Source organism: Mus caroli, chromosome 1 (assembly GCF_900094665.2).
Source record: "Mus caroli chromosome 1, CAROLI_EIJ_v1.1, whole genome shotgun sequence".
Taxonomy (NCBI): domain Eukaryota; kingdom Metazoa; phylum Chordata; class Mammalia; order Rodentia; family Muridae; genus Mus; species Mus caroli.
Window position 1 is genome coordinate 169,933,625 of NC_034570.1, and position 27,861 is coordinate 169,961,485.

The 27,861-nt window shown below is 38.8% G+C and overlaps 1 protein-coding gene across 9 annotated transcripts in view; it reads left to right on the forward strand.

Annotated features, from left to right (window-relative positions):
- Cdc42bpa (CDC42 binding protein kinase alpha) overlaps positions 1–27,861 on the forward strand; it is a 202,330-nt gene that overhangs the window by 116,753 nt on the left and 57,716 nt on the right. For 7 of the 9 annotated variants that reach the window (XM_029476012.1, XM_021164427.2, XM_029475997.1 and 4 more), the window contains exons 12-16: positions 3,674–3,807; positions 13,431–13,673; positions 13,868–13,978; positions 20,752–20,999; positions 25,727–25,832. In XM_029476012.1, the coding sequence (XP_029331872.1) occupies positions 3,674–3,807; positions 13,431–13,673; positions 13,868–13,978; positions 20,752–20,999; positions 25,727–25,832 (842 nt within the window). The remainder of the gene's footprint in view (positions 1–3,673; positions 3,808–13,430; positions 13,674–13,867; positions 13,979–20,751; positions 21,000–25,726; positions 25,833–27,861) is intronic. The other 2 variants (XM_021164511.2, XM_029476022.1) reach the window with 1 other exon arrangement.

Here is a 27,861-nt window from a genome sequence, read left to right on the forward strand (position 1 = left end):
GCCCTTTACTGATGTAGATATATAAATTCTTTTAAAGGATAATTAAATTACATATGTGGTGATGGGTCAAATAAGTAGACAAAAACTGCTTTTTGCAATATTAGATAAAGAGAAAACCATCCCAATGATATCTCTCTAGAATCAGAAAAATTTTATCTTATAAATAAATGTTAGTATTTGTGGAGTTGGTAGATACACTTCCAGCAAAGCACTAGACTCCCCGGAGTGTTTTATTTCTTGTAACTTTAAATGTTTAGCATGTTAGCATTTCACAGTAGCATACTTAAAGAGATCTTTTTCTAAAGGAGTATAATGACAGCTATTTCCTATGAAAACCCAACAGCCTGAATTACTGGCGCCTTAGAGTAGACTAGTGTTTCTAAACCTGTGGGTTGTGACCCTTTTAGGGGGTGTCTTAGTTAGGGTTTCATTGTTAGGAAGAGACACCATGACCATGCAGCTTTTATAAAGGACAACATTTAATCGGGGCTTGCTTACAGGTTCAGAGATTCAGTCCATTATCATTATGGTGGGAAGCATGGCAATGTGTAGGCAGGCATGGTGCAAGAGCTGCTAAGAGTTCTACCTCTCATTCCAACAGGAGCTAGGAGAAGACTAGCTCTCTTGTGGTTAGGAGGAGGGTCTCATTGCCCATCCCAACAGTGACACACCTACTCCAACAAGGCCACAGCTCCTAATAGTGTCATTCCCTGGGTCAAATGTATTCAAACCACCACATTCTACTCCCTAGCCCCCATAGGCTTGTTCAAACACATGAGTCTGTGGGGGCCAGACCTAACATAACATAATAAAAAAATACATTTAGTCCAACTTCCAACATCCTCATAGTTTATAGCAGTCACAACAATATTAAAAGTCCAAAGGTCAAAGTCTCTGCTAAGACTCATCCAATCATTTAACTGCAATCCCCAAAGCAAAACAGGAAACCAACTGGTCAGACTCCTAACTCTGCATCTCCATGTCTGATTTCTAGTTCCTTTCAGCATTGATGACTGCAACAAACTTATTTCTCTTGGGCTGTTTCTATTCTTAGCAGCTTTCCTTAGCAAGTATCCCGTGGTTCTGCATCTCTTAATATTTTGGGGTCTCTAAGTCAACTTCAGCTTCACAGCTTCTTGTTTCAAAGTCTGGATCCACACATGATCTTCTGGGCTCCTCCAACGGGCTGGCATCACTTCTCCTGCTCTACCCTCTGTAGCACCCTCGACTCTGATCGACTCCACTCCACTGCTGCTCTGTTCTTGGTGGTCATCCTATGGTAATGCTATCTCCAGTATTTCAGGGTCTTCTGCTGCAACTAGGCGTCACCAATAGCCTCTCATCAGCTACCTTTATGGTGCCAAACCTCAACTCCTTTGTATGACCCCTTCAGTTCTGGGCTGACAACTGCAACTGAGGCTGCACCTTCACCAATGGCCTTCCCTGGTTTCTCACAGTGCCAAGCCTCAGCTGCTCTCCATGCCCCTTCATCCCTTCAAAACTATTATCACCTGAGCGATTCTTACACATTACCAAGTCCCGCTGCAGCTCGAGGTACAACCTTGGCTATCTCTGGCACACAGCCTCTTTGTGCTCTCAGAAAACACTTCCCAGAAGATTTCACCTCAGTGATACGGGCTTCTTCTTAATCGCCACTAATTTCATAGCTCCAGCTACCCAGCATCAGTTGTCCCAGTAGTCCCTTCTATTCTTGACTGTAAAGCCAGAGCCACATGACTAAAGCTTCAAAGTTCTGCTCCTTCCTGGGGCTGGAACATGACCCCTGTTATTCTGTTACCAGCTTTCTGTTTTCCAACTTTCTCACTGCCTAAGATTGACAGTCCTAAAACTTGCTCTGTAGATGAACCTTGAATTCAGAGATTTGCATGGCTCTGTAGATTGACCTTGAACTCAAGAGATCTGCATGGCTCTGTCTTGTGAATACTGGGATGAAAAGTGTCTACTTCACCTAGAATTTAAGCTTTTCTTCACCTAGAATTTGCTCTGTCCCAGGCTGGCCTTGAACTCAGAGATTATTAAAATATTAAAAATGAACCACTAAGTGCCCTCACTCCATCCAGTTACTCTCTGCCAGCCAACTCTCCGGCAGGGCCAGAGCTCCTGAGTTCCCCTTGCTGCCACGCTAGCCCCGTGCAATGCCTGTCTACACCGCGGTCAGCTCCTGCAACACTCAGCAAACTGGTAGCAACAAAACCCTAGAAGCTTATAATTAACAAGTCAGATTTATATATCAATAAATTCTCAATTCACAAGATGCTCACACAATAATTTCCAGGCCAATTGATAATGGTAAAAGCTGCCCACCTAGAATAGACAAGTTATTCTAATTATTCTATCCTTTGTTTTATCATATCTACCATTTTATTCCTTAAAACAACATTTATCAATACATGTTTTTAACTCCAAGTACTTACAGAGAATTTCATTGCTTTAGTTATATTACATCTTTGCCTTAGGTTGGGTTTTTGGTGTGTGTCAGGGTGGTGAGTGTATATGTGTGTGTATGTATGTATATATATATATATATATGTATTTTATGCAGAGTATCAGGCAGGGCTGAAACTTACCATGTAGCCCAGACTCAATTCGAACTAAAGCTCCTCCTGCCTCAGATTCCCAAGTACAGAGATTTCCACTACCTGCCATACCCAGCCTTGGCTGGTTCTTTATCTATTTAATGTCTTTCCTTTGCCTCTACCCCTAAGCCTGTTCATACAGTTTCCTGTTTTTTATCTTGTGAGAGTTACTAACTCTGCTTAGACCATCCATCCACCAGCTGTACAGATGCCTTGTCACTCCTTTTCCTCTGCATTTGGAATGCAGTTTACCCCTCACTTAGCTGTAGCTTAAGGACTGAGAGTCTCAGTTTATACCTGAAATTGTCTCTATCAGGAAAGTCTAATGCATTTTATGTTTCAAATTACTCTCTTACTACAATTAACGACTAATGTACTTTCTTTCCAGTGTCTCGCCAACTTAAACTGTAATTTAATAATTGGGATTATTTATTTGATCGGCAGTTAGGTAGTTGTGTGGAACAGTTTGGTGAGGTGAAGAAGGTCTTAGTGTGGTAGTTTTCAACCTATGGATAAAGTCCTTTGGCAAATCCCTATTTCTAAAAGTATTTATTATATGATTCATAACAGAAGCAAAATTACAATCATGAAGTAGCAACAAAAATAATTTTATTGTTGTGGTCACCACAGCATGAGGAACTGTTTTAAAGGGTCACAGCATTATGGAGGTAGAGAACCACTAGAATAGACCATTTTTAAAATACTGTATATAATTTATCCAAGTTGAATGTATGTCTTGAATTTAATAAACTATGGGTTCATTTTATATGTTAATTTGAAATAATTGTTTAATAATAACTTTGATTTTAGAAAAAAATCCTTCTATTTGACAGTAATTTTTCAATTGCTTAGTCTTTGGCAACTTAACTCAGAGTATGCTAAATCTGTCTTATATAATTTTCCCAAATGAAGTGAAATTTCCAATATTTTAATCCAAAAGATGGGGAAAATAAAAATTAACTGCTCTTTCTGGCTAAATACTGCTATTGTTATACATATCTGTATTCTGCTTTGCATTCACTTAGACTGTATGTCTGAATTAAAGTGGGGTTTTGTTTGTTTTTGTTTTTTTAAAGAAGTGAATCATTTGGAACAACAACTTGAAGAAGCTAATTCTGTAAGACGAGAACTAGATGATGCTTTTAGGCAAATCAAAGCTTTTGAAAAACAAATCAAAACTTTGCAGCAGGAAAGAGAAGAACTAAATAAGGTAAGCATATATGAACGGATCCTTAAAGCTGCTTGTACATGCTTCATCTTCTATAATTAGAATATTGTATTCCTAGTAAATGACAATATATATTTTTCTATAAAAATCTGAAATAAAATTTTCATGCTAACCTAAGATGATAATTTAAAGTTTTTTGAAGATTGATTTTATGTTTAATTATGTGTATATGTGCGCTTGCATAGGGGTATGTGTACCTAAATATATGTGCCTGTTGAGGCCACAGGCATTGGGTACTTTAGCACTGGAGTTACAAGCAGTTAAAAGTTGCCTAACATGGGTGCGGGCACCTGAGCATGGATCCTCTGCAAGAGTAGTAATGCTCTTACGCACTGAGCCATCTATCAACCCCTACATTTTTAAATAATCATTTTGGTATATATTTCATTCTTCATTAGCAAGCAGTAAGAGAACTCAAATTCTTGGGTTTTAGAGTGCAAGTCTTTTGTTCATTTGGAAAGTTAAAAGTCTTGACTTAGAAAGGAATATAACTGAAAAAGATTAAAAAAATAGTAGTGCTAGAAAGATGGCTCAGTGGTTAAGTACACTGACCGCTCTTCTAGAAAGGTCCTGAGTTCAATTCTCAGCAACCACATGGTAGCTCACAACCATCTTTAATGGGATCCGATGCCCTCTTCTGGTGTGTCTGAGGGGAGTGACAGTGTACTCACATAAAATAAATAAATAAATCTTCGAAAAAAAATAGTAGGCTCTAATGTCTATAAAAATTTTAAGTACAGATTTTAGGTCTTCAAGTGATATTTTATTGTAGTGTTAATTTATATTTTCTAATTTCTAATGTGGTCATGTATCTTTGACATATATCTATTCATTATATATTTTCATTATAACTTACTGGTATAAACACTAATAGGTTATAATGTAAATTCACTTCCATGGTTTACTTATTCTTTAAATATCATTTTTTTTCAAAGTAGTATGGGAAAAAAGCTAAAGTAATTTTCATAAGATCTTTATGTAACATTTAAATGGTACCAAGCATAGCAACAAAATTTATTCATAACTAAGATTATATAACAACACAATTGAGAAGATACTATTTAAGCAGTAGGGAAAAGATTTGAATCACATATTGGGAAGTACTATGGGTTTCATTAGCAACAACAAAAAATTAGGACTAATGGTAGCCTATGCAGTTGAGAGATGAGTAGTTCAGATCACAGTATACTTTGTATTTAATGGCTTTATATACAAATACTGATTATGAAGAATGAAGTTTTTCTGGGGGTATGTCTTATTACCGGTAAGGAAATGGAGTTAGAAATAAGACAACCTTATGCTGATTAAGGAGCAATTAGAGAGTAAATTGAATTAGATGAGTACATTGTTATCTTCCACTTACTGCAGCTTTGAGTTTTGGGTTCTATGATACATCTGAATCCAGGCTCACATAAGAGCATTTGGCATTTGTGGCAGCAGTTCTCTTTCCTTTAGTAATAAGTAGCAATACTAGTGACTTATGAGTTTTTATTTATTGGCATTATTATATATTCTAATTTCATCAACATAATAAGCATAAATATCCGGTATTTTGACTTATAGGAACATGGTTGTTTTGGCAATTTTTAGTACATTTTAATCCTAAAAAATTCTGTATGTATATTTTGAAAAGACATTATTGCTGAAAAGAAGGAGCTTGTAATAATAAATAAATAACGATGTGATTTGGATAGTGGTTACAGTGAAGAGAAAAAAATTCATTTTCTTTGTGTCCTAACGAATGCTTGTTTGCTTTTGTCTTTTTTATAACAACCATTCTGACAGAGGTAAAATAATACCTAATTCTGGTTTGATTTCTCTTTTCTGTGGTGATTGGTTTATCTTGGATAGCTTTATGTAGCTCTTGACCATTTTTCCTGTGTCTTTCTTGGAATACTGTCCATCTGGGTCCTCTGCTTTTTTGTAATTACTTTGGCAAATACCTTGTTTTTAGGATAATGTTAAAATGTTTTCCAGTATTGTATTTTTATGTTCTTTCATGTGTTGCAGAAGTTTCTGTGCTGAGTGGTGTTTCATATGCTGCACCTTTTTCTCTTAGTCCTGTCTATATTGAGACTTTGGTCTTACGTAATGTTTTCTTCTAGTCTGTTGCTTTGTCTAATTTCTTAAGTGGTCAGGTCTCTCTACCACATGTCCATTCATCATTTTATGTTATTTCTTTTACAAAATGCCTTATTTTTTACATGTTTTTCTGTTTGACTGTCTTTTGATATTTATAAGAATTCTTTAAAAATTTCAAAGTCGGGCTGGTGAGATGGCTCAGTGGGTAAGAGCACCCGACTGCTCTTCCGAAGGTCCAGAGTTCAAATCCCAGCAACCACATGGTGGCTCACAACCATCCGTAACGAGATCTGGCGCCGTCTTCTGGAGTGTCTGAAGACAGCTACAGTGTGCTTATGTATAATAAATAAATAAATAAATAAATCTTTAAAAAAAAATAAAAAAAAATAAAAATTTCAAAGTCTTTGATAAATGCCCAGGTTTAAGATGCCTGCCAGTAAGCTTCTCTGTTTACTCTCTCTGACTAACCAGAGCTTGTGAGTATAATGTACATTTGTCAATATAGTTAAATTAGTACATTTGCTGGCTTATACACTATTAGGAAATCCGGGGTTTAAAAAAAAAACTCCTAACTTTTAACCTTTTTTTTTTTAAGATTTATTTATTTTATGTATATGAGTACACTGTAGTTGTCTTCAGACACACCAGAAGAGGGCATCGTATCCTGTTACAGATGGTTGTGAGCCATCATGTGGTTGCTGGGAATTGAACTTAGGACCTCTGGAAGAGCAGTTGGTGCTCTTAACCACTGAACCATCTCTCTAGTCCTTATCTTTACTTTTTAATGTCTGCTCTTTGATAATTATCTCTGTAAACACTGGAAACTCACTTTTGTTTCCATGTTGCTACTGGGATCTTAACTCAGTGCTCCTTTTGGTCACTGGTCCTTGTGATCACTGTGGAAAGAATTCCAGTGAGACAGAGAGACACAGCACAGGCTAGAAGTTAGGTGGAATTTACTGTAGCACAAAGTAGAATACCTTCAAGGGGTGAGGCGGGCAGGAGCCAGAGACTTTTTTTTTTTTTTAATATAGAATAGAGTTTATTCAGGGCATGAGGAGGGGAGTTAAGAGGGTAGTAGAGGTGGGGGGAAGAGAGAGAGGGAGGAGAGGAGGGGAGGGGAAGGGAGGGGAGGAGTAGAGGCTGGCCATGAGCACATAGAGAGAGAGGAGGGAAGGGGACGGGGACTGGGGAGAGCAAGGGAGCAAGAGCCCAAGAGAACAAGAAAAGGATAAGGCCACAGAGACCTTTACAGAGAACTGCAAGTTCTCAAGGGATGAGAGTTCACAGTGTGTCTTTCTACACTTAGGTAGGCTTTATACCATTGCAGAGACTTTTGAACAGTTTTTCTGAAGGGTGTTTCATTGTCTAGGTGATTGACAGGCCATTTGGATCAGCTTTTATGGGAAAGGATGGCAATATATCTTTGTTATTTTTTTGTTTTGTTTTGTGGCTGTGGTTGTTGTTTTTGAAGGCCTTTAGCCAGACAATAGTCTCATAAATTCTAAATGTGTGTCCACTCAGCCAGGGCTAGAGAGGAGGTAAAGCCATGTTGTTGGCCAGTGACCAAGCATCCTGCTGCTGGCTATGAGGGAGGGGTTTGCTCCTTTTAAACTTCAAAGTGCCTAGTACCTAACTAGCTGCCTAACAGTGTGTGATAAGAACTCAGTTTTCCTTTTCCAATATGGCTAACCAGTTATTGTATACATAATAGTTGTTCTCTTCTCAGTTATGCAATGGCACCTCTGTCATATAGCAAATTCTGCTTACATTAGCCCATATTGATAGAATTTTGATTGAAATGACATCTCATCACTGATCAGTTACAGAAGAGTTAATTGTATTACATTACAACAAAGTATATATATGTTTATTATTTTGAGTATACACATGAACAAGAGCATGGCAGATTGTTGTTTTTATTTGTATTTAGTAAGTAACAACCATATGTTTCTTGTCATAGTTAGGGTTCCCAATGTTGTGAAGAGATACAGTAACCAAGGCAATTTTATAAAGGACAACATTTAATTGGGGCTGGCTGACAGGTTCAAAGGTTCAGTCTATCATCATAATGGGAGGAAGCATGGCAGCATCCAGGCAGACATGTTGCTCGAGGAGCTGAGAGTTCTGCAACTTGACCCAAAAGCAGCCAGGAGGGGATTGTCTGCCACACTGGGTGGAGCTTGAGCATAGGACCTCAAAGCCCACCCCCACAGTGGTACACTTCCTCCAACAAGGCAACACGTATTCCAACAAGGACATTCCTCCTAATAGTTCTACTCTCTGTAGGCAAAACATTCAAAAGCATGAGTCTTTTGGGGCCAAACCTATTCAAGCCACTAAAGTTCTTCTACATCAGTTTTTATCTCCTATGCAATGCTCTGAGAAGTAACTGGATACTGCCCTTTAACTGAGGAGTCTTTAAAAAAGAAGAGTAACCTCCAAAATATTTATCAATGGGTTAGCATAGAAGGAAGGGGCACTACTGCTCTCCTACTCCTTTTTGTCTGAGTTTCCTTCGGAATCTGAAGAGAAATGTCTTGGACCTCTTCCCTGTGCCGTTGGAATGAAAATGAACTCTTCTAGGCCTTAGTTAGTCCTCAAATGACCAGCTTCACAAAAGACGTTCCCATACATAGTCCAGGGCATGTGCAATCTTGAAATGCCTTCAGAAGGTAAATGGAATTTTCTTACTATTGAAATTTGTTATGAATTACATTGTATGGCTCACATTTAGGAAAGGCCCCAGTTTTAGTGACATTTGTTCTGGTGATCTAATTGTGTAAAACATGAAAGCTGTTTTTGTCCAGTGCCATGGTCTTTTAAAACATAAATATGATATCTTTTCATATATTTAAAATGATTTAAATTTGGTAGCATGCTTGCCTGGCATGTGTACAGCATTGTGCTCAGTCCCCAGCACTGCATAAGCAAGCATGCTGATGACTGTACTCCCAGCCCAAGCCGTGTGTGGGCAGAAGGTAAGAAACTCAAGCCTGGCATCCAGGAATTGGAGGGAGGGAAGACAAAGGAAAAGAAAGAAATGTAATGAAAGTACTCTTTAGTGAAAGGTTTTGCCTTTCCTTAAATTTGTTATTCAATTATTTCATATTTTAAATATCTTTAAATTTTAGGGCTTTTGTTATTGGCTTTGGTTAGCAGTTCTGGTTCAACATTGCTGAATTCTAATTAACAATATATATATTTTTTAGTTCTTTTCAAAAATTTCTACAAATAATAGCTTTGTTTCTAACTTAGGTTTTTTTGTGGTGTCTGTCTTCTCTAAGCTTACTGTGTTAGCTGGGACGTCAGTATAATGCTGAATAGAAATAGTAAGAACAGGCATTTTTGTGGATTGATTTTTTTTTTAAGGATTTATTTATTTATTTATTATGTATATAGCATTCTGCCTGTGTGTGTGCCTACAGGCCACAAGAGGGCACCAGATCTTTTTATAGATGATTATGTGCCACCATGTGGGTGCCGGGAATTGAACTCAAGGCCTCTGGAAGAGCAGCCAGTGCTCTTAACCTGTGATCCATCTCTCAGCACTGTGTTGACGATTTTAAAGAAAATGACTCTAACATTTACCACTAAGGCTTGTTGCATATGTTTTAGTAAAATATTTTCCAGTAGATTAAGGGAATTACCTTTTATTTTTATTTTGCTTCTCAATTTTTACTATTAAGAATGAGTTACTGACTTTATGCAATGCTTATTCCTATATATCATTTATATGATTGTTTCTACTTTTAAAATATATGCCAAGTTGAATTAACAGAGTTTTTTTTAATATATGAAACACACTTCCGAGTCCAAATTACTCATGTATCATTTGCTAATGATAATATGATAGCATAGATCACAATTATATCAGATTGTTTAATAGCATTATTTAAGCACCATTCACATATGTGTCTATATATAATATTAGTATGTCTATGTATAATATGTATAAATATATGTATACATGTGTGAATATATACATCTATATGTGCATATGTATTCACACATATACACATGTGGCTGGTGCTTAAAACAATCTTCAATATAATGTGATCTATGTTATCATACTATGTAGCACATTTATATGTATATTGTTTCATCTTCATAAAGACCCATGAGTTCTGTATTGTTTTATTTTTCTTGTTTGACTAACAGTGAAGACTGAACACTGAGCTGTTCGCTTGCCTAGGGTCATTAGTGATAGAAGGAGGCAGAGCTGGCCTTTTTATATTGAGTCTAACTCAAAAGCTCATGTCTATGAATTTTATGCATCCCTGGAAATGATTTGCTCATAAAAAGTTTTTTTTTTTTTAAATCTCTGAATTAAATTGGCTTACACTCTTCTCTTTTACTTCTCCTGGCTTTTTTATTATGTGGTCATGCTGGTCTCAGAATGAGTGAGGCAGTGCTTCCTTCTTATTAGAAAGGCTTTCTGTTTCTTATGGGAACTTCCTTTCTGTTTCGGACTACATATTTCCCATATAGCTTTACTATAGCACCAGATTTTAGTATATATGAAAGGGTTGTTTTTTAATTTTATAGTTTTCAGTTTTGAATATTTCTGTATTTATGATTTTTCTCCATGACAAGTGATTTTTTATAAGTGCATCTTAAAGTTTTTACTGTACATGATTAAATCGTTGATTTTGATTTCATAGCTTTGCATTGAAGCATGTGACCTGTATATCTGGCATCTACTGAGCTTGGCTTCATGGCTTAGGTTTTAGTATTATTTTAAAAATATTTAGTGTATATTACTGAAAAGAGTATGTATTTCCAAAACAGGGTGCAAATTTCTATATATAGAAAGCTTATTAGAATTTCTCAAATCCTTTTGCCAGGGGAGGGATGTAAGACAAGGTCCCATTGTGTAGCCCAGGATGGTCTAAACCAGGCTGACTTCACACTGCCTGGAGCCCTCCCAGGCACTGGCTTTATCAGTATGGGCTGTACTTCAGGTTGTCGGTATAGGCATTGTTCTGCTTTCTTGATAATTAATGATTAGGACATTGGAATTGAATTCCGGTGCTGATCAATTTTCTAATGTTCTCTAGTTTGGGCAGTTTCTTTTTTAATGTACTTTAAGACTTCTCTACCCTAAATTTAGAATTTACTAAATGTTGGAATGGTCTGACTTCCTGTTGAGTGTTGTGATTGCTTGGTAATATTCTATATTCCTAACAATGGTTTTTCTGCTAAGGTCTAGATTTTGTTTATCTGGTATAACAAATGACCTTTATCTGGTGAGTTTGGCCCTTTATTTTTATGTTCATTTTTATTGCTTTTTTTTTTTTTTTTTTTTTTTTTTGCTTTTTAGTTGTCATACTGTGCTTTTGTGTTCTTTTAAAAAAACAAAATGTAACTGTACCAAAATACACATAGCATAGTATTTCCTATCATAGCCATTTTGAGGCATTATTCATTAGGGTTAAGTATATGTGTATTGCTATTTGCTTGGTTATTTTTTGTTTTAAGCTCTACTAGCTCTGGTCTTTGGTATTTGCATTTTAACTTTACTATCCATATTAACAAAATCTAAAAATATTAACTAGTTACTGAAATTTTTCAGTGCCTCTATTTGTGTTACTTCTTTCCAATTTATGTGTGGTCTACACAGATATTTAGTATGTATATTTATTAGTAACTATAAATTAGACATTTAATATAATGTATGGCATTTCTTTACATCCATGTGTACGAGGGTCTCAGTCCTTGATTTGCTGTGTGTTCCATTGTCAGTCTCCAACCTTCATCCTGAGGTAAAGCTGTAGACTCCCTTTAGTGCAGATAGTGGCAACCTCTGTCAATTTTCACTATACTTTGGAAGTAATTTTTCTGAGTATACAGTAGTAATTTCTTATCTCTTAGAAAGTTTTCCCACTCTTCCTGATACCACTTGTGACTTCTGAATTTGATTATCTAATTTTTGTTTTTCTGAGAGCAGAATATAACTGATTTTCCTACCCATCCCAACTTTTTAAAAAAAGATGTATTATATTTGTGTGTGTATGCATGTATGCAATGTGAATATTCACATGCACATGTGTGCATATGTTGTTGTATGGGTGTAGAGGTCAGATTAACAATTTGCAGAAGTTAGTTTTCTCCACCTTTTGGGACCCATGGATCAAATTCAGTACCATTACCCACTGAGCTATCCTACTGCCTCTCCCCACTTTCTTTCTTTTATTTATTTTTTAATTTTACATGGATGGGTGTTTTGTTGGCATTATTTTCGTGCTTGGTGCCTAATGAAGCTAGAAGAGGACATAATTTCCCTTGGAACTGGAGTTGCAGGTGGTTGTGAGCTGTCTGTCCTACATGGGTACTGGAAGTAGAGCCCAAGTCCGTGGATAACCACCCATCTAGAGGCAACTGCTGAGCCATCTCTCCAGCCCCAAGTTTATTTGGAGATTTTAATTTTTATAGTGTCACCTAGTTTCATTCTTATACATTTCTGGTTTTAGGTTTGGTTTTCCTTTTCTTGACTTATAAAGATTCATATATTATATGTATATGTATACGTATTTTTGCATGTCTAAATGTCTTTCAGATTCCTTTATACACCCGTGTGATAGTTTTTCCTAGCCTTTCCTCATTTCCACACTTTTCTGATGACTCCTTTTATTTCCCCATCTGTCTCATACATTCCACTCTACTGATGCCCAAGCACTGCTGCTGTTGGTTTCGTTTCCTGTTGTTGCCATTGGTTCCTTACAGTGGCTTTGATCTTTGGTTCTTTGTAAATCTGTGGATGTCAGCTCATGTTTATTTGCTCTTAATGTGTGAATAAGCCAAATTTCCTTCCTCCAAAGGCGATGCACGTTTCCTTCTGTTGGGAGGCAGGGAGTTACACTGACCTGAGTCTGCAGAGCACCTCTAAATCAGGAATCTAAGATCAGAGGATTGATCTCCATGTTATTTGTCTTGGGCTTATTTTTCTTAGGAACAATAGACATCTACTTATTGTTTGTAATTATTCATTTTAATTTAAAATAATCTCCCAAATATTTATTAAATTTTACAAATTATCCTGAGCATCCCAGTTTATATTTCTACATTCTACTCTGTCAGCTACCTCTTTGCACTTGCCAGGTCAGTGTACAAATTTGCGAGTTGGGACTAGAAATGGCTCCCTGATTAAAAGCACCAACTGCTCTTGCAGAGGATTCAGGTTCAGTTCCCAGCACCCATGTGGGAGCTAACCTGTAACCTGTAACTTTAGTTCCTGGGTTCTGAAGCCCTCTTCTGCACTCCACAGGTTCTGTGTGCACATGCTGCATATATATAATGCAGACTAAACACAAATACACATAAATACAAATAAACTTTAAATAAGAGTTTGAGAAGGTAAACAAGCTATCATTACTGTCTTTACAAGTAGTCCATTTCCTTCAGTGTTGTCCTGAGGTAAATAATTTTGGCTCTTCAATAACTTAATAGTAGCTACTTTGATGGCCAAATTTGGTCTCTAGGTTGCAGACTTGGTAACATTTTTTTTTTTTATAAAACTGTAGGAACTAGTCCAGGCTAGTGAGCGATTAAAAAACCAATCCAAAGAGCTGAAAGATGCACACTGTCAGAGGAAACTGGCCATGCAGGAATTCATGGAGATCAATGAGCGACTAACAGAATTGCACACCCAAAAGCAGAAACTTGCTCGCCATGTCCGAGATAAGGAAGAAGAGGTGGACCTGGTGATGCAAAAAGCTGAGAGCTTAAGGCAGGAGCTGCGCAGAGCAGAAAGAGCCAAGAAAGAGGTCAGTAGCCAGGCAAATTCCATAGTCTCTGTGGAGTAGTGCTTTAAACTACACTTAGACTAGTTAAGTAATGTGCATTCCGGTCTTTAAGTTTTGAAAAAGTTATTTTGTAGCTTGGTACTATTAACTACTGTGAATCTCGCCATTCAAGCTATACTAACCATGAAATCTGTATATTTCCTTTTATGTTAAAGCTGGAAGTTCACACCGAAGCGCTAATTGCTGAAGCATCAAAGGACAAGAAGCTCCGAGAGCAGAGCGAACATTATTCTAAGCAACTGGAAAACGAGTTGGAGGGACTGAAGGTATTGCTGAGATTTATGCCTCCTAATGAATTTTCTTCTGCATCAGCTCAATAGGAGTGTTGGCCTGTTAGCTCTCTGATGAAGAATGAAAACTACCTCTGCTTCCAATCTCGTATTCTTAATTCTCACTCCTACTAGTAGGAAGCTGATACACATTTGCTAATCACATTCAGTTGTTCAGTGAAGAGTCGGAATCCACACATGACTGCCTCCCTGAACATGTTGGCCTGGCAGTCTGCATACATGTGGAATAAGATTCCAAGGCTCCCCGTATCTGTCATGTTTTTCTTGGTATGACAATATCTAGTGAAGGCAAATAAGGAAAGAAACATGCATTTTGGCTAACAGCTTAAGGGTATTGTTTATCATGGCAAGGATGGTGTAACTGCAGGATCTTAAAGTCATATTGCATGTGCAGTCAGGAAATAGAGAGAGATGAACACTGGAACTCATCTTATTACCAAACAGAGGTAAACATCCTGTCCTTTTATTCAGTCTGGAACTCCATTTAGGGTAGGTCTCTAGGTTTACCCAATCTAGAAACTTGCTCATGAGCATGCACCAAGGGGTTCAGACAGAATGCTAACAGGTTGAGCTACAAAATAATCTCAGTAAATATAAAAAGATTGAATTCTGCAAAGAATCTTCTCTAGCCATGGGGGAATGGAGCTGGAAACCAACAGAAGAAAAACTTTGGTACTCAAAAATATGTGGTTGTTGCACAGCACACCCTGAAACAGCCAGTGAGCCATGGACAACACACCAGGGAATTAGGATGAGATTGGAGGCGCATCACCTCAACTGTGGACATTGTAAGGCCAAGTTCCCAGGGAGACCTGTGCCTGTTTAAAGAGTTAAAGCCTCAAATCAGTAATATAATGAAGCTTTACAGAACAGAGGAGGGGCTGGAAGAGCGAGCTAAACTCACAGATAACAGAGGGAAAGAAAACTCTAAGTAGAGAGCTGGTGGTTGTGGTGTGTATACTAATCAGTGCATTGGGAGGCAGAAGAAGAAAAACAGGAGAGCCAGGTCATTTCGGGTACATAGTTGAAAGTCAGCCAGGGCTACATGAGTTTCTGTCAAAGAAAACAAAACAAAACAGAACAAAAAAATACATAAAAACATTAGGTCAAGTCATGAGCCTCAAACTTTATTTGAGAAGATTAACACAATTGAAAACCCTTTAATTAGATGGAACAGAAAGGGGAGAGAGAAGAGGAAAGGGAAGATGCAGATATTTCACATAAGAAACAAAAGTGGGCATTTTACTATGGCCAGCAGAAAGTAAGAGAACTACATGCCACTAGGATAGGTGACCTAGGTGAAGTGAGTGGCCTAAAGTGACTCACAGTGACACAGAACGTCTGCATGGAACTGCATAGCTAATATAAAGGTTGAGTGGGCAATTCAAAGTCTTATAACAAAAAGTTCATTGCCAGACTTCCCACTGGTGAACTGAACCAAACATTTAAAAAACAGTTAAAATAAGGTTTGTTTGTATTTACTACTTTAAAATTAATAAAATATAACAATAATTGACTTGTAGCTTAAGTGGTTGAATTATGTGATATACAAATATATCAGTACGTTTTTGAGTATCACTGTTGTAAGCCTAATAATTGCTAGCATTCTGTACCTCTAATGTGTTAGGTTGCTAGGGCTGTTACTAATACCAAGTAGTTTACAAAAATGGAATTGATGGTTTGAGTTTGGAGGTAAAGGTTCAGCATTGGTGGGGGAGGCAGATTCTCGTGGGCTTTGGTTATCTCTGATGTTCCTTGGCCTGTAGTAGCTGCATCCCTTGATAGATCTTCATGCTTTGTGGAGTTCTCCTGTGTGCAGCCTCAATGTAACTCTCCTTTCTTGGAGGGCCCCTAATGACCTCATTTAACTCAATTCCTTCTGAAAGACACTTTTTAAATCAGGTCACATCCTCAATTACTAGGTCTTCAACATATGAATTTTGGGAGAGTGGGGATATATGTTATCATCATGTTTATGTGTGATTTTTTTTTACTACTAAAATATTTTTATTATGTTTTCTTATTGCTTGCTTTAATATCCAGACTTTTTGCTTATCTTTCACTGTCATTTTAAGTACTAGAATATCATTTGGGCTCTTTTCTGGAAAACAGTTGCATGGATGTAATATTTTTTAGTTTTCCTTACAATATTCATTTCTGCTAAGTTTAATATGCTAATCAGAATAATTAAACTTTCTGTGATACAAGACTGACATCCATTCTGTTGATAATATTTCTGAATTTAATGAATGAATTTCTGATATTTCACTATATTTTGTCTGATGGCTTGAAATACTTAAACCTGAAAAACTTAACTGAGTTCTCTCTCTTGAAGTAATACTTTGAATTTCTAGATTTAATTAAGTACTTACTAAAATCAAGGGTAGCTGCTGAGAGGGTTATTCGGACTTTCACCCTGTTGAAGCAGTGCATTTATTAATGTGTTCAGTTTCCGTTGTTACTAGCAAGAAAACATTTGATTTGTGGCAGGTTGGTCATTTTTGCTCATTATTTAATTTCATTTTCAGTTTTTTATTTGGCTTTTGAATTCTTTCATAATACATGATTCATCTGTAATTTAAATTAGTGATCTCATCAAGTTTTAATTTCAGGCGAAATTTTCTTTGAAACGTCTTAGGCATATTTGTTGCCATCCCAACAAGCAACTAGCAGAACAGCAAAGACGTTCTTAACGTGATTAGAGTTGTCAAATGTGACTGTGTGTCTGTGGGGCACAGACAGTGGGACTTCAGAGGTGCTGCTTCACATGCAAAAAAGCATGTGAAGGAAGGGAGATGAATATGTCAACTGGGGCTGGAGAGGTGCTTAGGAGTGCTCACTGCTCTTCCAGAGCACCCTTATTTGGTTACCAGTATCCAAATTCGGCAGCTGGTAATCGCCTGTAACTATAGCTATAGGAGAGTGAGCACCCTCGTCCAGCCTCCATAGCACATACATATGTGGCATACAGACACACAGGCACACACATATATGCATAAATAAAAATTCTGAAAGAGCAAGAATCTGACTTCCTCTGACTCTTCCGTTCGAGCAGTTTCACATTCAGAAACTTGTGGATAGTCTGTATCTGGCTCATGGCAAATATTCCTTAGTGAGTGGTCACACTGCAGTGGGCGCCCTCTACCATTGCCTCTGGCCCACACTACTTCCTTTTTGTACTATTTAAATTATGTATTGCACATGTGTAAGAGAGATGGTGTTTATCTCTCTACATGAAGTCAATCAACAGTTGACTTAGTTAGGGTTACTGTTGCTGTGATGAAACACCAGGACCAAAAGCAATTTGGGAAGGAAAGAGTTAATTCGGCTTACACTTCCACATCACTGTTCATCATCCAAGAAGTCAGGATGAGAACTCAAACAGGGTAGGAACCTTGAGGCAGGAGCTGATGCAGAAGCTATGGAGGGTGCTGCTTGCTGATTTGCTACTCATGGCCTGCTCAGCTTGCTTTCTTATAGAACCCAAGGCCACCAGCCCAGGGTTGGCACCACCCACAATGCACTGGTTTCTCCCCCCAGTCAATTCAGAAAATGCCCTTTAGGCTTGACAGCATAATCTTTTTTTTTTTTTTTGACAGCATAATCTTACAGAGATATTTCCTCAGTTGAGGGTCCCTCCTCTCAGATGACTCTAGTTGACATAAAACTATCCATCACACCAGCATTTTTGCCCTAATGTCAGGCTTCCCCCAAAGAACACGGTGTCCTTCAGCTCCTGCTCTCTCGCTGTAATATGTAATGAGCCTATATAAGTATGTTCTTTTAGTTTTAAAAATTCTATTGCTGTATACTTGGACAACACTTTAGAGAATAAGAATGCCCCTGAGAAATTAAAAAACCTGAGAACTCTTAGAATTTCTAGCCTGTGTGTTTTTGCTTATGTGTAGGTAACTAGCAGAGCCTTCAGACTCTGCATAGCTTCTCTTTCTTTTTAAAATATATTTTATTTGAGAATTCCATATATGTGCACAGTATATTTTAATCATATCCATTCAGACTGTCTCTTTCAAACTCCTCCCAGAATCTCTCAAGGAATGCCCATGCAGACTTCATGTCTTTTTCCTCATTACCCTACTGAATCCAGTTAGTGCTGCCTGCATGTGTATTTGTAAGGCCACTCACCAGCAAGGGCAGTTTACCAGAAGCAAGACTCCTGAGGTAAACTGACTATTTCTTCTCCAATAGTCAATGGCTTCTTAACTAGGTGTGAAGCCTTGTGAGCCCCTCCTTGATCTGCACTGGAATTTGGGCTGACTTGGTCTTGGGAAGGTCTTGGGCAGACAGCCACAGCTGCTGTGAGTTCATGAGCACAATGCCCTGTTGTGTCCGGGACACTGGTGAAGGGCTCCTCCCCATCTGTCTGTTACAGACCTCCTCCTTCTCTTCCGTAACGTGGTCCCTAAGCCCTGTGGAGAGCAGTATGATATAGAGCCGAGGACTTCACCCTTGATTGTACTCTGTACACTGACCAGTCAAGAGTCTCTGTATTAACCACTGCCCACAAAAACAAAGACTCTTATGCAGTGGGGGCTGACAACTGCATGGGTATAAAGGCGAGTATGGAGGAGACAGCTTGATGTTCATTTGCAAGACTGTAGGTTTTCACTGGAGCCATGTTTTGGGCCCTGTTTACAGTACTAGGCAAGAGTTCCATTCCATGAATCAGGCCTTAAATTCAGCCAAAAAAGTAGTTAGTTACTCCTGTAATATTCATGCATCCTAAGTTCTAAAACAAGGCATTTTAACTAAAGTTTTCCTCCTTTGGCTGGGCATGATGGCTGTCTTGGTTGGTTTTTGTCAATTTAACACAAACTTAGACATATCTGGGGAACAGGGATATTAATTGAGAAAATGCCTCCATAACACTGGCCTATAGGCAATTCTGTGGGGCATTTTCTCAATCAGTGATTGATGTCTGAGGGCCTAGCCTACTGTGGGCAGTGACGCCCTCAGCAGGTGGTCCTTGGTTCTTTAGGAAGAAAGCAGGCCTCTTCCACAGCCTCTGCTTCAATTCCTGCTTCCAGGTTCTTGCCTCGACTTCTCAGTGATGGCCTGTGATCCGAGAGTTCTAAGCTGAAATAAACCTTTTTCTCCCAAGTTGCTTTTGATCATGGTGTTTATCACAGCCATAGAAACCCTGACAAAGACAGTAGGCCATGCCTGTCACCCCAGTCCTTAGGCTTTGGGAGCAGAATGAATGTGGGGCTAGCCTGGACTAGAGTGAGTTCCATCATGGGCTAAGTGAAATTCTCTATTTTAATGCTTTCCCTAAAAGTTAAGAGACTTGCTTTTTCCTAATGCAGATATAAAGATGTTTGACCTTTGAGATTTCTTTCTGTACAGTTACAAACGCCTAACTCAACCATGCCTTCCCCCATTTTAATCTTTGAAAGACATGAACATAATGCAACCTTTTTGACTGTTACTTACTACATATAAGATGACAGATTTTTTTTTCCTTAAGCATATGTCAACAATAATCCTAGACAGAAATTTAAATGTTGTGCTGCTTAGTTTTCATCAACTTGATATGAGCCAGGGTCACCTGAGAAGAAGGAGCCTTGATTGAGAGAAGGCCTCCATCAGATCACCTGTAGGCAAGCTATAGGGCATTTTCCTAATGAATGATTTATATGAGAGGCTTCAGATCACTGGAGGTGGTGCCTAGTCAGGTGACTCTGAGTAGCATGTGTAAATGTAACCATGGGGGTGGTATTTCTATGCCCCATTTGCTCCTAAGTGATGGCAAGTGTTGCTATGCCCATTCTAGCCCATTCCAGCTCCCAAATAAATGACACAGAGACCTGGTATTTTTGTAAAAAGACTTCAAGCATTATGCTGGGCACATTCTGAGCTATTCTAACCCAGCTATGTTGTGAATATGCCAGCCATGTGATCTTTACCTGCATCTGAATCTTGCCCTTACCTGCATCTGAATCTTGCCCTGGTTCGCTTTGGTCCACATTTATCCTCATAGTTGTTCTTTCATCATGATCTTATGGTGAATCCCCCTGGTCTATTTCTGTAGTCTTTCCCACCTCCCTTCTCTCCCTTTCTCTGTGGTCTCTTTGGGACCCCCTGACTGCGATTGGAAGTCCTGCCGTCTTCTCTTCTGCCCATCTGATTGGCTGATCAGCTCTTCATTAACCAATCAGAGGTGATGGAAAACAATTTTTACATAACACGAAGACTGGAGTACAAGCAAATGTTTGAGCATAGAAATTAATATCTGGAAACACAGTGCACAAAACCATCTCCCAAAAGGCATAAGAAATCAGGCTGAGAAAGCCAGTAAGAAGCACTCCTCTGTGGTTCTATGTTAGTTCCTGTCAGCAGGTTCCTGCCTTGAGCTCTGCCATCACGTCCTTCCATAATGGACCATACATAACCTGTAGGATGTAATAAGCCCTTTCTTCCCTGGGTTGCTTTTTGTCAAGGCCTTTATCATCACAACATTTAAACTAGGAAAAATTTAAATCAAGAAATCATATAAATGCCAACAAAAAGTTTAAATTAATTTCTAATCTTAATATGCAGGCTTTTTAAAATATCAATGACACAGAGTATATAAACAGAGGAACATTATTTGTAATATGTGGCAGAGAAATAAATAATTGCCATATACATTTTTGAGTGAGAATATATAGATAAATGATGTACCAATATAGTTCCTGATAGAAAGGAGTTATTTCTTATTTTATTTCATTAATCTTTTGTTATGTATATAGCAAAAACAAATTAGTTACTCACCAGGAATCTGCAGCATAGAACATCAGCAAGAGATAACTAAACTGAAAACTGACTTGGAAAAGAAAAGTATCTTTTATGAAGAAGAAATTTCTAAAAGAGAAGGAATTCACGCAAGTGAGATTAAAAACCTGAAGAAGGAGCTGCATGACTCAGAAGGCCAGCAGCTTGCTCTCAACAAAGAGATTCTGGTTTTAAAAGACAAATTGGAAAAAACCAGGAGAGAAAGGTAAGAATCAAGTTATTTTCTCATCTAGCTAATATCTATTGTGTGTATGTTGTGTGCCAAGCCCTAGGAAACTCAAGCAGTAGTCATATACAAGTTTCAGCAGGGAAAAGTCAAGACTGCTAAACAGGCAGTTCTAGTGCAGCGTGGCGAGAGAGCAGCGGAGGGAAGTGTGGAAGCAGCCAAGAGGCGCAAGAAGGACCTTTGTGAACTGTCCAGCAAGAAGTGTGCCCTAGCTGCACCTAAAGAGCAAGGAAGGAGTAAGTAGGGAAGGGCCCAGGAAGAGGTGGCAGAATGTGCTAGGACCCAAAAGAAAGAGAATGTCACACAGTCAGATAACAAATGCTACTTACTGTGGTGAATACACATAGAAAAACAGGAGTAGTAAGAAATGAGACTATGAAAGAAAAATCCACACACCCAGGTAAAGTTGTGAATTAATGTAAGGCCTTTGCATTTTGTCCCAACGGATCAAAGGGAAATTACATAACAGTGCTGCTATTTTGGAATGGTCACTTGCTACCTTGTGCAGAATGATTTAGAAGCATCTAAAGGAATCCAGCTAGAAAACAAGACAGTAGTCCATAGATAGTGTTGAAGTTGGAAGAAAGGGTGGTAGATTCAGAAATTCTGCAGAGAAGACTGACTGCCGGACAGAAGGGGTGGCTGTGAGAACAAGAGCAGAGGGGTCATCAGCACTGAGGTTCCGGGTCGCAGACAACTGAACAGATGCCAGCATCTGTCCTTGTAAATTATATTGAAGGCCACATTCTTGCAGTTGGGTACATTCTTAACGAATGCCAAGTACTGCTGTGCTAGTATAGGAGCAGACAGACTGAGCAGAGTCTCTTTCCTCACTGAGCCTGCTCTCCGTGAGAGACAATGAAGAGAATAGGAGTAGAGCACACTACAAAATGATCCATGCCAAAAACAAAACAAAGGAGGGAGAAGAGCTGCCATGCTGGAGGAAGTTTTACAGAGAAGGTGACTTCCCAGTAAAGAATAAATAAAGTTTAAGCTTCTGCTACTGTGTAAAAAGCACTGTACACAGAGAAGAGCCCGCTCATCTATTCAGAAGTCCTGAGCACACTGTGGAGTAGTAAGAGCTCATGTGACTGCCCCACCTGGGGATCCATCCCATAAACAACCACCAAACCCAGACACTATTGCATATGCCAGCAGATTTTGCTGACAGGACCCTGATATAGCTGTCTCTTGTGAGGCTGTGCCAGTGTCTGGCAAACACAGAAGTGGATGTTCACAGTCATCTATTAGATGGAACACAGGGCCCACAATGGAGGAGCTAGAGAAAGTACCCAAGCAGCTGAAGGGATCTGCAACTCTATAGGTGGAACAATAAAATAAGCTAACCAGTACCCCCCAGAGCTTGTGTCTCTAGCTGCATATGTAGCAGAGGATGGCCTAGTCGGCCATCTTTGGGAAGAGAGGCCCTTGGTCTTCTGAAGATTCTGCCAGGGCCAGGAAGCTGGAGTGGGTAGGTTGGGGAGCAGTGCAGGTGGGGTGGGGGTAGAGTATGGGAGACTTTCGGAGAGGAAACTAGGAAAGGGGATAGCATTTTAAATGTAAATGAAGAAAATATCTAATAAAAAATTAACATTAAAAAAAAAGTAAGAGCTCATGTAAACGACTTTCAGATGCTTAGTAAATGTGGAGCTTTGTATGTGGACGAGGCTGGGTTCAGGGTGAAATACAACTCGGGGTGTCACTCTCTCTGGCGTTAATGCTGTCATCTGAGTGTGATCATTTGGAAAATAAACATAGACGGTCCTTATACTGAGCCCTGGGGCATCCTTGTCTGTAGAAACTGGGAGATGAGGAAGGACTATCGGTGATTCAGGAGAATGACAGGCAAGTGTGATTTCTTGGGACCCTGATCAAGACAGCATATCCAGTCTGTCAGTGTACAGGCTAGTATGAGGTCTGAACCAAGGGAAGAACTACACAGTGACATTTGCACTTAGCATCATGTGACTTTGGTAATGAGTGTCAGTGGAAAAGTGATCACAGGAAGGTGTCCTGAGGGGAGCCAGTAGAACAGTGTGCAAGTAACACTGGTGATTAAAGTTGTCCCTGCACAAGCAAGCAGTTTATCTCGTCACTTTGCTTGGTGGTGATGGGGGGTGGGGGGTGAAATAGTAATGATAACATTTGTAATCTGACAGAAAGTAGCCCAATCGATGGTTCAGCAGATTGGGAGGAAGGTCCTAGAGTGATGAGAAGACCAGCTTCACTCAGCAGGCATATGCAGTTTTACCTGTAGAAAGAGACTGTGGAGTACATGGGCTCCGGTGAAGTCAGCTAGGAAGGTGGCTTTGGTTTTAGTGTTGAGTTGGGAGTGTTGAATGTGAAATGCTCAGGAGACATTGATGTGTGGGCTTGGTCATCAGTTTAAAGCTCCAGCAAGTTCCTAATATAGATCTCACAATCCACTGGCGTAGTAGATAGTAATTGGAGCCAGGGGCTGAGGGGGAGAATGTTTGGAGAGGAATGGAGCACTTGAGATGGCGTTCTGAGGAGCACGGGCATGTACAGGGAGGTAGAAGGAGGGTGTTCCCTAAGGCAGATGGGAAGACGCCATATCACTGCTAAGGTAGACTGGATGCTAAGGTAGCACGGGAGATTCACAGAAAGGTTTGGTTTATTTAGGTGGTGGAGGCAGACCTCAGATTCTAACATGACATGCTTATTGTCATTGTGAATTTTAAGACTAAGTTTGTTTAATGCTATTTTTTAAAAAGAACGGTTTTACTTGAGACTTTGCACAGTTTATTATTAGTGAACATGTTTTTCTGAAAAGCTTCTATGCAATTTCATTTTCAAAGGTGTTCCTGTGTCAGGAAAGATTCTTTAATATAACTAAATATAACATTTTGGGCTTTAAATAACACCGTGACACATTTGCTTGCAAACTGGATTTTTTTTTCCTTGAATTTATAATTTAAGTTATAATCTATCTTTTGTAATCAGATTTTATTGATGTTGGAGTCACCCATTACTTACATCTTTTACTCACTTGAAAACAATGATATAAAATTACTGATCTGCTCTGAATGTTATTTTGTTGCTAACATCTTCTATCAAGTTGTCATGGACATAAGTATGTTTCTCAACATGACAACACAGTCTTCAGAAATGGGTTCCCCTCCTCTCTTAAGAGGCATTTAGAATGGTTTACTTCTAAACAGTTGTAAATCAGTCTTGCCCCATAAATATGCTTTATAATATTATCTCTGTGCATGTTTGTATCTAGATGTAGGCAGAGAGAAGGGCTGGATCATCCGTTGACTAAAAGCGTGTGAGTGTGATTTCCAGGTCAAAGGAAAGGGATGGGATGTGGGTGGCCCAGCTCTAAGTAAAGCAGCAGGCCCAGCAGTCAGCCAGAATGCTGGCGTTTTCAGTGAAGTCACTTCTGGTGACTCAGAGGACACCTGCCATGGTGCCTGTTGAGAATGTTAGCCTACCTCTCACTGTGGCAAGACAAGTGTCTTCTGAGTGTTCTCAGGAGACATTGTAGAGAGTGGCTAAGCAACTAAGAAGTAGAGCCTCTCAAGCATTCTCCTTGTCTGAGCCAGACAGACACTGCTATATCAGGTAATTCTCATGTGAAGCTCACTGATTCAGGCTAGCAGCGAAAACACACATCTAATTATTGAATCAATGTATTGAGCCACAAATCCCAGATTGTACATTGATTAATCTTGGCTCTATTTGCTCTGTCCGTCCTTGGCCTCCCACTCTTGGAATTCATGTGCATTTGCTACTCCCCGCCTTTCCCTATATAAATGTACAGAAGTGTCTGTGCTTCGTTGTATAAGTCTCTTTCACATCTGCACTTGGTCTTGGCTGTGGTCCTAGCTCTTATGCTGGGGCCTGAAGATGACAGACTTGCAAATAGTCACACCCCTCATCTGGAAGCAGCTGCTCTTGAGTGGTGATGCTAATGAAAGGCGCAGAATCTCTTAGCTTTAGCTGTGGCTGCACACAGGCTCTTACCTGCCAGCGCCTGTGCCTTCTAATGGGATAAGCTGACAAGAAGGCAGTGCTGCACACTCATGACCTCAGACATGACGGCCAGGTGAGGGCCACCCTACACAGTTAAGAGGCCTGCACTTCTTAAAACTGTTGTGAAACCTAGAAAAGACAAACTACTTTGGACAAAGGGAAAATGAAAAAGAAACTGCCAGGCACAGCCCATGTGTTTTAACAGGCTTGGGACTAGATAAGAAGCAGACAGCATAAAGCTGATGGGAAACTTAAATTGGGAAAAAGATTTGGTAGTAGTCCTAATTGGGACAGGTGCTTAATAGAAGTTAAGCATGCACTTGACTTTGAGAATACAGTCTGGATTTTATAGGTCAGAAGAATAACATCTGCACCTGCCTCTTAGTTGGTCAGGAGAATACTGTACACACAGATAATCTAGCAGCTGATGAACAGAGCTAACCATTGGGACATCTAAGCAAAGAGACACAGAGGCTCTTTGTATTATGTTTGTAACTTTTCTCTTACATTGAAATTATTTCAAGATTATTAAATATGAATACTCAGATAATTATTAATTTCTAAGTATTAACCATTTTTACTGAATCTAATAAGCTAGTTTATTCTGATTTCTATATATTTGCTATGTAACTGTTAACACAAATATTTTTTTCAGTTGACTTTTGATCCAATTCCTTTTTCTGATTTTCTGTTTTGAATTGTGTTAGTCAAAGTGAAAGGGAAGAATTTGAAAATGAGTTCAAACAACAATATGAACGGGAAAAAGTATTATTAACTGAAGAGAATAAAAAGTTAACGAGTGAACTCGATAAGGTGAGTGGTTGGGTCTCCTTTGGTGGAGTGCGTGCTGGGTGTGAAGCACTGTAGTTTATTCCATGATTGTCACTTAATATTGCTGTGATATTTCATGGTGGCAGTGTTTCAGAGACAAGTTCTTACTATACCCACTTGTATCAGTCTTAGTTTTACTCCTCCCATAGTTTTGCCCTCCTGAACCTCACCCCATCACCACCTTTTATTTGAGAAACTATGTCATGTAGCTCAGGCTGGCCTTCAATTTATTTTATAGCTGAGATTATCCTTAAATTACTAACTCTTCTACCTCTACTAGAATTATAGTCATGCACCAACATGCCAGCCCGTGTGTGTGTTGCATATGTATGTGTATGTATGATATATGGCTGTATATGTGTAGAGACTTATTACTAACAATAAATTAACTAAAGTTATAAACTGACAAGTCCTAGTAACTGTAGCTGGCAATGTTGAAAACAGGGAGCCTTCCAGTGCATCCATCAGCGAGCTCAAGATCGAAGACTTCCTGCAGTTTCTCCTTGAACACAGTTTGTCAGATTCCTTCTTCCTGGAGTGTTAGGGAGGATAATCTGCGTTATTCACTGTACTGACCTAAATGTCAGTTTCACCCATGAATATCCACACAGACCTATTCATAATAAGAATTGGTCAAATATTTGGACTCCTCTATTCTAGTCAAGATGACATATAAAACTTAAAACAATGTGATTTCTCATCATGTAAACAGTTCTGTGAAAAGCTTTTTCTTAGAAAAGTTATCCCCATAAACATTACAGGTTAAAAAGGCTGGCCTAGGGTCTCTGAAAATGTACAAGGAAGAAAAAAATGCAGCAACTAATGGCAGTGGGGACCATTTGTCAGGAAATGGTTGGATAGGAGTAGCATGAGATGTTCTTTTGACTTAAGAAAAAATTTTAGCCGGGCGTGGTGGCGCACGCCTTTAATCCCAGCACTCGGGAGGCAGAGGCAGGCGGATTTCTGAGTTCGAGGCCAGCCTGGTCTACAAAGTGAGTTCCAGGACAGCCAGGGCTACACAGAGAAACCCTGTCTCGAAAAACCAAAAAAAAAAAAAAAAAAAAAAAAAAAAAAAGAAAAAATTTTAACATAATATGTCATATACATGAAGAAAATTGCCAGGCATACCAACAAACCCACACAAATCGCTGAAAAGCCAGCAGACACATAAAACAGCACAAATAAAATTACAAAATGAGAGAGAACACAAGGCAGTCAGTATAAACAGAGGTATGAGAGTTCTCCACATGCAGTGTGTGTACGTCAATGTTAAAATAACTGTATTATATGTCCAAGAAAGGAAATGAAATGAAGAATTTGAACAAATAACTGGATTTTATACAGAATAATCTAACAAATATTTGAAAAATTAAATTACCAAAATACTTAAAAGAAAGTTTTATCAACATAATGGAAACAGTAAATACACAACTAAATAAACAAAAAAGACTAGGGTTGGACAGGGCTTCAAAAAATGAAAAACAAAACAAAACAAAAGGGGGGACATAAAAGTGTGGGAGACATGATGAGAAGAACTAACATGCAAATATTTGTTTTCTCAAAAGGAGAGGTGGGTGTTGTAGGAGCAATATTAAAGAATTAATGACCTAGATTATCCAAAATGTGTGTGTGTGTGTGTGTGTGTGTGTGTAAGAGAGAGAGAGAGCAGAATCTATAAAGCTACTGAGTCACAACACTGCCCAAAGCAGGAACCAATATAGGATCCTAAAAGCAGCCAGAGAAAGCACATGTTACTCAGAGGGTGAAAGACAGAGAACTGGACCTAAGTAGGAGAGAAGAAAAGAAGCAAACCAAGAGAAAAGAGAAGGCCCTTTCTAAACACTGAAACAAAGTAACTGCCCGTGTAAATTGTTAAATGTTGAGTTTCATAAAGAAACCTGCAAATAGAATAAATCAGACATGTCAAACAATTGTGTCACGTTCTCAGTGGATCATGATTTAACATAAGAAACCTAGGTTAGGGTTTTTTTCTAAATAGAAGTTTCAACAA